This window comes from Rhincodon typus, chromosome 22 (assembly GCF_021869965.1).
Source record: "Rhincodon typus isolate 14 chromosome 22, sRhiTyp1.1, whole genome shotgun sequence".
Classification (NCBI taxonomy): domain Eukaryota; kingdom Metazoa; phylum Chordata; class Chondrichthyes; order Orectolobiformes; family Rhincodontidae; genus Rhincodon; species Rhincodon typus.
This window is the reverse complement of record NC_063353.1, coordinates 40,717,884-40,729,685: the sequence shown is the minus strand read 5'-3', so window position 1 is coordinate 40,729,685 and position 11,802 is coordinate 40,717,884. Positions and strand designations below refer to the sequence as shown.

Here is an 11,802-nt window from a genome sequence, read left to right as displayed (position 1 = left end):
AGGAGGGCGGGTTCCGAAAGGAGGGGCCACAAAAGGGGGGGGGCGAAAAAAAAAAAAATGGCACAACCCCCCCCCCCCCCCCCCCCCCCACCCCCAACCCTGAGTCAGTGAATGGGCACCACTGTAGGTGAATGGGTTTCAGTGTAGGTAAATATGAGGTTAAGCATTTGGAAGCTAAAGAGGTGTGGAACAGACTATTTTCTAGATGATACAATCCTAGAAATAGTGGAAATCCAAAGAAACTTGGGAGCCCAGGTACACAGAACATGAATGTCATGGACAGGTATGGAAAATAATCAAAAACATCTAATGAAATTCAGGTGTTTCTATTCAGGCAGAATACAAGGGGCTGGAGCTCACACTTCAGCTACTTAAAACCCCAGTCAGACCACAATCGGAGTCACTGTGAGCAGTCCTGGACACCACATCACCTTGGAGGGAGTGTAGTGTGTGTTATCAGAATGATGCTGGGACTCCAAGTGTGAAATTTTGAAGAGTGACCACAGAAAGTAGGGTCTGATTCAGAAGGTTCATTGGAGATTTGAGCAAACTTCTCAGGATATTTAAGGGAAACGCACAGGGTGGATTGGGAGAGCTGATTTCTGCTGGTTGGTAAACCTAGTATTAGGGGATATGGTTGAAAAGTTAAAGCTTTAAGAGGTGAAAATTAGGAGACATGCCTTCACTTAAAGGGTGACAAAGTTTGGAACTCTCTTCTGCAAATGGCAATTTGTAATAGACCAATTGTTCATTTTAAATCTGTGATTTGAATCTGTGTGTTAAATAACAATATTAAGGGATATGGATCAAAGGTGGCAATTCCTACATCGGAAATGATTAATTGAATGACAGAACAGGCTGAAGGGGCAAAATGATCTCCTCCTGTCCCTGTACTCCTTGTGAAGGATGAATTGGTGGGTGGGATGTGGGAGGGGCAGTTATGTCTTGACCAACGATGCGGGGCGATTTGAATGCAATGATTGTACATTTCTGGGGAATGGGTCACATGGATTGATTGATTTTATTGTTGTCACATGTACCAAGATACGGTGGAAAAAATGTTGTTTTGTGTGCTATACAGGCTGATCGTACCATACAAAGTGCATCAGGGTAGCAGTATCTTTCTAATAATTTCCAATAAGAATTCCAATTCCAAAAGTGCCAGTGAGCACCACAGGAATGCAGACAGAGACCCTGACCTATTGAGATTCTTCTCATTCCCTGGGGAAAAACTTGCTGCACCGCTGGATTCAAAGGCGGTTTAGCGGCAAATCAATGTGAAGGCATTCCACAAGGATGGAGTAGAGCACCTGACAATAGATAGAAGAATGAACACTCCAGCAGAAGGAAGCAAGCTTTCATTTAGTGTTGTAATTTTCAGAATAAGGCATATGGAACCCCTTCTGCATTTGGCATTTTATTCAAAAGGTCAGTTATAGTCCAGTCTGTTGGTAGACGTGATGGTCTAGTGGTATTATCTCTAGACTATTAATCCAGAGACCCTGGTGGTGTTTTGAATCCTACCAAGACAGATGGTGGAATTTGAATTCAGTAAATAAAATGGAATTAGGAGCTGATGATGACCATGAATCCATTGTTGATATTCAGAAAAAAGCCACCTAGTTCACAAATGTCCTTTAGGAAAAGAAACTGCTGTCCTTACCTGGTCTGGCCTACTCGTGACTCCAGACCCACAGCAAAGTGGTTGACGCTCAACAGCCTTCTGGGCAATTCGGGCTGGGCAATAAATACTGGCCCAGCCAGTGGTACCCTCATCCTGTGAATGAATAAGAAAGAAAATTACAGCTTCCTTATGAACTTCCCTACCAAAACGTCTTGGCTTCAAGCAAACCAATTGTGCGAGGTTAACACTACATCTTATCTCAACCTAGCCTTCCTGTGGCTCCAACTATCAGTATACAACTTGTGTGTTGACAGACAGATTTGTACTCTACATTTCTGCCTGTGATAGAGTGAACAACCATTTGGATGAGAGTCCTGAGTGTTGTTAAAGTCAAAGATTTCTTATCGCTACCACAAAGCATACAGATAGCTGAAATAAAGTGGGATATAACTTCTGGGGTTAAAGTCATGGAGAGTGCAATTGATGCTTTGATAATGAGTGAAACCATTGGTATTAGATTGTCCATGAAACAAATTAATATGAATTTAAGAATAGCTATTGTTAATTAATGTTATTAGCGTTAAATCATTATTCTTGGCATTTGAAGATTATCAATAATACACTGCCAATTTATCTGGTTTTGTTTTTTGTTACAGAAGTGTCTCCTATTTTCTTGTTTTCATTGCCACTTTAAAACAAGCACAATCTCATTACCCTTTTAATAAAGTTCTCTAACATCCAACACACACACACACAGTTTATTAATCTCGAGTGTCCTAGAAATAAATGGGTTGTGTGTGCTGGCTAAATGCTGAGGCACTTTAATCAGTGTGTGGGAGATGTTATTGCTTTGTGCACTTGGGTCAGCCAAATTTGTCACCTAATTAAAACCAATAATTCACATGTATGAATTATTACCTGACATTCCTGGCTACTGCTTGGAATGTCTGTGATTAACCTTAAATGAATCCCCTATCCCACGCCTTGAAGAAATGGTAGCTCATTAATGACAGGTGGAATCTTCTCAGTCCCATCCTGATTAAGTCCGGGATGGGAAGACCTTTGATGACTCTCCCTCTCTCACTGCCAATTGAGGTCCTTAATGGGCATAAGTGTCTCATTGTTAGACTTGGAGGGGATGGGTGCTATTGTTCAAAGGCAGTCAATACCTGACCAAGAGAGCTGGAGGTAGGGCCTATTCAGTGGGTCCCTCCCTCTCCCACCACTGTTTGCCCATGTCCTCCTGCCGTTCTGTTCCTGTGGCCTGGGATCCAGCAAACTCTGGGTGGGCATCATACTGGCAGTAGCTACAGCCTCCATAGTGACGCTGTCCTTCAGGTGATTCGTTGGTGAATGACTGGCCGCTGAATGACGGGTAAGGGCTGACCTTATTGAGGATTTTATAAATCATGAGGAGCGTAGATGAGGTGAATGACTAAGGTCTTTTCTCTAGGGTGGGGAAGTTCAAAACTAGGGGCATAGAGGAGAAAGATTTAAAAAGAACCTGAGGGACAACTTTTTTTATACAGAGAGTGGGTCTTGTGTGGAACAAACGTGGAGAGGAAGTGATGGATGCAGGTACAGTTACAATGTTTAAAAGACATTTGGATAAGTGCAGGAATAGGAAATGTTTGGAGGGATATGGGCCAAACGCAGGCAAATGGGACTAGTTTAGTTTGGGAAACTTGGTCAGCGTGAACTGGTTGGACTAAAGGGTCTGTTTCCGTGCTGTATGACTCTGACTGTATAACCAGGTTCTGGCCAATATCTCACTGATATTTTTCTGCAGATATCAGAGCTGCTCATGAGAACGTATCCTCTTCTGAGCTGCATCCTACCTGGCCTGTTATACAGGCTCTGTGCCAAGGTATTGAGCACAGTGGTTCATTGCTCTGATTTATTTCAAAGGTGAATTTACTCTATCCTGCATGGAAATGGGGTGGGTTGGAAATTTTCCAGGGTCATCTGTTGGCAAAGGGGGTGAGTGTTAAACAGGTGTGCAAGCTGTTCCGCCCCACAAAGCCCCTCCCTCCTTACACTCAATCTTAAAGATTAGAAGTGAAAGAACCTTCCCAGTTTGTGAAGATATAACTAGCCGGTAACCATGTATCTTAGCAGAACAGTGTGGCACCTGGTTTATATTTGCAGAGCCCTGTCTCTCATGTTGTTTTGACTGAACGAAAAATATTCTAGCCTCAGAAGCACGTATGTCAATTTAAATGTATGGAGGACTTCTATTTTTGTCTGTGACTCACCTCATGTTAAATCTCATCCTCAGGGCCAGAAGGTGCGAATCTGTTTATTTACCACCTTCCCCAAGAGTTTGGCGATCAGGATATCCTACAGATGTTTATGCCGTTTGGAAACGTTGTGTCTGCTAAAGTCTTCATTGATAAACAGACCAATCTTAGCAAGTGTTTTGGTAAGAATCTATGAATGGATTTCACCTGATCCCAAAAGTGGAGACTGGGCTAGTGTCTGATGTTCTGATAATGTGCACGCAGCCTGTGACAGCTCATTAAAAAAAAATGGATCCCACAAGTCAAAATAAAACTGAGTCACTTCCTGTAATGATTCCATCGAAAATGGAGAATGCAGTTCAGTAAACTCCCCATTATCCAGTGCCCAAGCATCTGGAATTTTCATGCAATAAGCAAACATTTTAAAGGAAATTTGCCATTTTAACCAAGTTTCTTCACAAACGTCTATTTGAACTTGGTACGTCAAGTTCTGATGTGTCTATGTTCATCCATCATGTAGTAGTTCTCCCAGTAACCACTAGCAGCACTGTCCATCGTCCTCCCTCAAGCACGTGCCATTATAGTAGCAGTTTCTTGAGTGTACTGTATATGGGTTTCTATAAGAGTATTTCTCACTCAACTTACAGATTCACGTAACCGGCCCCCCCCTTTTTCCAGACATAGTAGATACTGGAGAGTTTATTTACAATATTAAACTCATTAATAGGCAACTGGAGGCAATAGGTTTGATTTCTGCTGTGTCCTTAGTTACGGTCTTACCTAGATGGTGGTCGATATTCCGCCAAGGCCTGAGCTTCCCTGTGTTAGACAGGGAAAATCAGTCCATGCTTTTTGTCATGTTCCAGCAGCCAAAACTCAGCTGTAATTCCATCGTGGCAGGCTGTGGCAGCATGGTAATGTCACTGGATGAGAAATCTAGAACAACAGGCTGACGTTCTGAGACACAGTGAAATTTGAATTCAATAAAAATGTGGAATAAACAGCCAGCTTAGTAATTTAATCACTGGCAGTTGTCATAAAACCCCAGCTGGCAGTAATGGCCTTCAAGGAAGGAAATCTTCCATCTTTACCTGATGTGGCTTATATGACTCCACACCCACACTAATGTGCTTACCTCTTAACTGCCCTGACATCTGGGAAGGTGAAGGTGAAGATGAATAAATAAATGCTGGCCTAGCCAGTGACACCAGTTTCCCATGACAAATAAAAATAAATAAAGTCAAATAACCTCCCAACTTAGCATTGTCTAGGGTCACTCCTGCACAATCGCCAAGGTAACAAATTGCCCTCTTTGTGTCAACGCTATCCTCTCTAAGGTGGGATTTCCTGGATATTGACCACACTCTGAAGATTTCAGGGCCTGAAATTCCAGTGTGAAAGAGGGGGCACTGCACTGCCCCAAGGTGCCGTCTTTAAGATGAAATGTCAAAAGCGTTTGGAGTTGGGCAAATCTTTGCCTGACAGTCGACAGCTATTCACTTTGCCAAAAAAGAGTACCATTGGCATGGTACCATCTGAGATGATGGACCACACCAGCTGCAGGAGTGTGGGATGGGAGCATTGAAGGTAGGAGATAATGCGATACCACCAGGAATGTATTTGAACAAAGAGTTGGACCCAGCCTGTCAACTCTCCTTCAAAGCAGCAAACTCTACTTGAACAGTTTGGGCACGCTTCTGAGATAAGATACATAGTTTCATAAGTATAAATCTTACCTCCACTGCCCTGTCGCGAGATTGTTTAAAGGTTTTTCCTTTTCTTGACCCCATTTCCCCCTCCTCCCAGGTTTTGTAAGCTACGACAATCCAGTTTCTGCGCAGGCTGCCATCCAGGCTATGAATGGCTTTCAGATTGGAATGAAGCGCTTAAAGGTTCAACTGAAACGATCCAAGAATGACAGCAAGCCGTACTGAGTCTAGTGTGGGAGGTTAATGCTGTTACTTTAGCTTTGTTAGGGTAAGTCCCATGAATCAGCTGTGGCTGAGGAGGATCATTGCCAACATTCATCAAGAGACAGTATTTAACATTACACTTCCATTTCCCCTCCCAGCCCTCCCCCCCACCCACCCACCCCCCCCCCCCACCACCCCCCCCTGCTTCCCTCCCATTCCCGTTACGTTTAGTATCTTAGATCTTATTGTATTTACAGTATTTAATTTTTTGCTTTGTTCCGTAAAAGAAAAATCGAATTTTGCAAAAAAAAATGTCTTTAAAAATTTTTAAAAATAACCGAAATGTGCAATTTAACTCAGAAGCCACTGGTGCCAAACAGGCCCATGTGATAATGGGGCACCATGTGCTTTATTAAGCTTAACAGACCCAGTTAACATAGATTAGAAAGGCACCAGCAGTTTACGGGTTACGATGTGGTGGCCTAGTCTGAAAGTGATGCCAAGTGAACTAACATATTCCTTTATTTTAGTTTTAATTCTCACTCTCTCTCTCTCTCTTTCTCTTTTTCACTTTCAATGAGAATTTATCTCATAGGACATGATCATGTTTTACATAATCAGCTTTCTGTGAACAGATCACAACAATTTCTTTTGGGGTTAAACAAAAGCCTTTTTGAGATCTGTTTCTACCACCATATAGGGGCTCTTTCATTTCAGGAGGGGGCAAGGGGATAAACAAAAGAAGGTTAAATGGTAACATTTACTAAAGAATAAATCAAATATGAAAAGAAGGAAAGCCACAGGCCTGTACATTTTATTTGTAAAAAAAGCAGCTCTATTTTTATACAAATTTTTACTGCCTCAGAAAGATGGAAGTTATTTATTAAATACCTATAGTTAATTTATTGGATACCTGAGATAACTCATCCTCTATAATAGTTAGAGTCTGCCTCGTGAAGTAGTCTTAAAATGTGCTACAGTGGGAATGAGATTATCCTTGTGTGCGCACAAATCACAACCTTGTACCTTTCATGCTTCTCCTGTTTTTTGTACCCTTTATTTGTGTGGTATCTCATTACTCATAGCTTCCATTATCTAGTCGACTTCAAGTTTTTTTTAATCTTGTGACTTTAATTTCCTTGTTTGTATACTTGTTTAATTAAAATTCTGTATTTCTGTCCCAAAACTAATCCATCTCTTTTATCCCTTTTAAAGTTTCGATGGATTCTTTTGGGTGTTTATCTGTTGCCGTTGCTTTTTTTTTGTTAACAGTGTTATTAAAAAAAAAATGCAAATTTATGTGAATGGCTCGTAGATTCTAATGACTGAGATTTGCATTGTTTCTGCAACCATGAGAATGATTTTGTTCCTGCTGCGTAGACTCTGTGTAACTTTTGACTCTTCCTTGTTTTTTTTCCCCTAGACATCTTCATGCTCGTTAGTTCATCGTTTGCCTAGCATGTCCCTGTGACGTCAAAAAAAAATTCAAAAAAAAGCTCATCGTCCCGTCATTGTTTCTGATGTCTTTCTGACCTCACATCACACTTGGTCCTCCTACTTGACCCCTTGACCTAGTTTGACTTTGAGATTTTTTGCATGTGACCTCACGTAGCTCTGAATTCTAAAGAGATCAATGTGAAAAACGTAGCTGCATTCGTGTTAAGACTGAAAAAGAAAAAAAAATTATTTTAAGAAAGTAAAGCAAGAAAAAAAATTATATGAGAGAGAGAAGGGAAAAAAAATAACCTGTGGCGGAAATGTTTCTTTTTTTTTCATGAAACAAACTTGAAAGTATTATACAGGGATTGACTTTCTCTCTGGTCACTTAGAAACGCAATAGCAATATGTGGCCAGTGTGCAGAATGTTGGTTTCTCAATGAAGCAGACTACTTCTGATCAGATGCTGAAACTGGTCGGATATTATCAAGAGCTCTGTAATAATTTTTACATTTTTCAGGCAGTGTAAAGTTTTGATAAGGCCATTTAAGTGGCTCACTTTCTCATCGATATATATAGAAAAGATTAAAACCACTTTTTTTGTAGACTAGTTTAAGATAATTAAAAAAAAGATGACCCATGTTTGGGGAAAGACTACCTATTTGTGTCACCTTTTGCTGAACTGATTCACACCTAGACAATCTGTGGTAAATGCACATTAAATGACCTATATTTTATACTGTTTAAATGTATTGGAGAAGATAAAACAAAGCAGTAAGTGTAAACTTCGTCACGTTGGTAACTATGTGGGTTAAGTTTTGGTGTCATCGCAATTTTTAAGGTTCTATGATTAAGTGTTTCGTAAAACGACACATTTTTCAGTTCACTCGGCAAAAGATTTTTTTTGGCGGCCAAAAAAATCTTAACTCTTCGGGTGAAAAGGGATAAAAAGAATTATACAATTCCAGGACAAAAAAATCTTGTGCTTTGTGTGTGAAACGTTTTGACGTCCGATTTTGTTCCTTTCTTTTCGTTGTGAGATTTAACAGTTTGACGTATTCTTTGTTCAGCAAAATGTGAGATTGGCTTTTTTTTCTTTTGGAAAAGAAGAAAACAGCGACTTAAATCAGTGGGATTAGTGCCAAATTCCAAAAGCAAAATAAAGGTACTTCCTGCCTAGTGCTTAATTGTGTTAATTGTGAGAAGTAATTTGATAACATGGGTATTTTGTTACTTGAGTGTTTTGTAATAATTCTCTCATGTTTGAAAAAAATTAAAGGAAAAAAAAATAGATCAAAACCAGAGAGAAAAAAAAGTTTGTTAAATTGCTAAAGCTGTGGTCTTGTTGCCTGAGATTGTTCATTGTTTGTTATTTCTCTTTGTAAAAGCGCTCCATGTTTCCCAACCTTGCCATTTATAGAAGCTGTGCAAGCAAACCTCACAAAAGCTTTTTTCTTATAGTTGTGAAATTTAAAAAAAACAGTTTAAAAAAACAAAAATTTTTAAAAAAAAAAAAAAAGCACCCCCCCAAGGCAGGAATGTTTAGAACTGTTTTTTTAAAATATAATTAATTAATAATAATTAAGCAGCCTTAGCTGCCTTGTACGACTTTCTAAACATCGCAAAAAACATTTGTCATTCCTCTGTGCATGCACTCAGTATGTAATGAAGCACTAACTGTTAACGGGCCAATATTTCTCTGCATTGAAGGCGAGGAGCAGTATGAATCAGTTCAGCTTCCATTGCCTTGGGGATTTATTTCTGGCCCACTCTGTTATGAATTCATTTCCCTCACCATCACCCCCTCTCCCCATCCTCTACCCGCAACAGACATCCTCCCAACACATTGTTTCTGTTTGTTTTAAAATCTTAAGTAAAAAAAAGGAAAAAAAAGTTGTAGCTTCATTGCATTTTTTGAAAAATGTCTCACAAAGACAAGTGTTTGTGCTCCTGTGATGTGAGATCTGGTGTTTGTAGACTATTATTATCATTTAGGATTAAGATTTAAAGAAAAAAAAAATATATAGTTTTAAGTATTTGTTTGAGAAAAGCCAAAGTTAATGCAAACTGAGTGGGGGAACCGCAAGCCCATGTGAGTGCTGTAATTCTTTTTTTGGTGCATTTTGCCTCTGTATGTGATGGAAGATTTTTTTTGGAGGAAAAGGAGTCAACACAACACACACACTCAAAAAAAAAAAATGTGGGCTTTCGTATTTCTACGACTTGACTGTAATTATGCATTTTGTACCAGTGGAATTTTTTATACTGGAAATTAAAAAATGGATATTTCTGCGCCTTACCTGTGTGTGGGCCCAGTGATGACTGACTTTGAGTTTAATTTCTGGTTGGTGCAGAGAAAGTGGCGATTATTTCATTTTAAGAATTAACAAGAAATACTTTTTAAAAGAAGTAAACTTTGGCTTGCTTTCCTCATTTCTTTGCATATGCTTAACTGTCAAGAATTTTTGTCAAAAAAAATGGGTAAGTTTCTCTTCAATTATGTATTGTGCAGTTACATAACGTATTAGGACTAGCAGTATTCATTCACCTACAGTGGGATAACTGTATTAGTTTAAAAAATAGGGGTTTGCTTTTTGCTGTTGAAATCCAAGTTTTTTCCTGATTCTCTGTCTTCATTGTGAACATAACTGTGGAACAGTTGGACTTATTTTTGTAACGTATGTTATTGTGTGATGCAGTTTTTGCTTCTGTCTCAAATATTAAACCATTTTTCCTAATACTTGTCTCTCTTTGTGTACTGTTGGTGGTGTCCACTGTTGTTTGACGTTCAGCAAACCTCACTGTTCCACGTCCTTTTTTTGTTTCTTCTCTCTGTTGTGTAGACGAGACACTGCCAATCTTACCAGCTACTTCTGTTTCCTCATTCCTGTTTTAATTCAGTATTTAACTTTTTTTTTTCCATTTCTCTCCCTTTTTTTGGACAAATACAGCTATTTTATACTGTTACCCAATGCCTTTTTCATGTCCAAGTGACAAATAAAATCTACACTCTGAAAGGCACAGCACATTAGTATTAGACACAAAGGTGAAATAATAAATAAAAAAAAAAATTAGCCTCATAAAATGCCATAAGATGATGTCGTGAGCTTTCATTTCTGATGCATGAAGTGTTAAGACAAGTCAAAGCTTAAATGGTTAAATAAACCTTCAGGATAAGAGATTCTACTTTAGATCTGAGCTGAGAACAGGCTCCTTCTAGTGGCTGTGCTGATAAATGCATTGATCAGTGGTGGCGCTGAGCTATTTGGGAGGGGAAGGTGTTGGTTGTGTTTCTGCTCTATGTGAAGCTAGCTGTTCTCAATCCAGATGGCCTCAGCGACAGTTTTAAATCTCAGCTGCCTTTAGGTTAGGGAATGGGAAGGGATGGAGTGGGGAGAGAGGGGAAAAAAAAAAGCAATTGATTCAGCCACAGGTTCTTGCATGGTGCCTGAATCCTGTTGAAAAGTGATTGTATCGGCTGCACTATAACTTCATCTTGCACCCACCGACCAGCATCAAAAGCCCACATTACATAAGGTTGAAATGTGCCACGATAATCTGGTGTAGGAAGTGCCCCATAACTGCTGCCAGAAGATGAGGCGAAGGAAGAGAACACTAGAGGAAAGATCTCTATTATATGAACACTGGAAAATCGAGTGGTTCCATTCAGTCTGCCCCACAATCATGACTTTTGTTTCATACTCACTCATGAGATGTGGGCATTGCTGGTTGGGCCATGCCTAATTACCCATTGAACTGAGTGGTTTGCTTGAGCATTTTGGAGGACAGTTTACAGTCAACAACATTGCATTGGGTCTGAAGTCACAAATAGGTCAGGCCAGGGAATGGCAGACTTATCTTCCTTAAAGGAAGATCATTGTTGCAAATATGGTTCATTAATCGTCAAATGGTCATTATTAAACCGGCTTTTAATTCCAGATTCTTTATTGAATTTGAGTTTCACTATCTGCCATTCATACCTACATTCCCGGATCTAGAGCTCTGGATTACTAATCCAGTAATATTACCATTACGCCACACGTTCTCCTAAATGGGAGGGGGTGGTGTGAGGGTATGGGGGCTAAACACTTTCTCACCGCAATGTGTCATGGGAGTTGCAAAAGATCAGGGACTATAAAGTGAAAGTGTTTTCTGGAGGAATTCCTCTGCAACCCCCCACCTGAAGATTGTGATTCTAGATCTCTCCCCTCCATACCTCATTCTGAAAGTGCCTGAGAAGAGCATCGAGCCTAGTAGCTACGAGAGGGTCTTAGTGTGAGGCTATAATGGACTAACCTGTTTCCTTCAGTCATCTCTGTTTCCCTGGCTCCATGACAGGTTCTCCTCGCCTGGGAAGGTGCAAGAAGAATCCCAACTGCCTCTGTTTTGGGTGTTGTGTCTGCTGCGCTGTCTTGTCATACCAAACATGTTTCAGTTCTTTCTTTCCTCTCTAGAGTGGGAGATTCTGCTTCCGGGAGGCGGCTTGCCCAGCATGAGAACTGGCATAACCCACCGCACGCATGGCAGTGGCAGAACCTGACGCGAGTCATCATGTTGGTACCACAGTGGGGCCGAAGCAAGTATCAAA

At 40.2% G+C, this 11,802-nt stretch overlaps 1 protein-coding gene across 13 annotated transcripts in view; it reads left to right on the top strand.

The window, feature by feature from the left end:
- The window catches only part of LOC109936127 (CUGBP Elav-like family member 2), a 74,902-nt gene extending 66,157 nt beyond the window's left edge, over positions 1-8,745 (top strand). For all 13 annotated transcript variants that reach the window (XM_020534752.2, XM_048610144.1, XM_020534755.2 and 10 more), the window contains 3 exons: positions 3,903-4,046; positions 5,671-5,841; positions 7,201-8,745. In XM_020534752.2, coding sequence (XP_020390341.1) covers positions 3,903-4,046; positions 5,671-5,798 — 272 coding nt within the window. In that variant the 3' untranslated portion in view covers positions 5,799-5,841; positions 7,201-8,745. The remainder of the gene's footprint in view (positions 1-3,902; positions 4,047-5,670; positions 5,842-7,200) is intronic.
- The last annotated feature ends 3,057 nt before the right edge of the window (positions 8,746-11,802 follow it).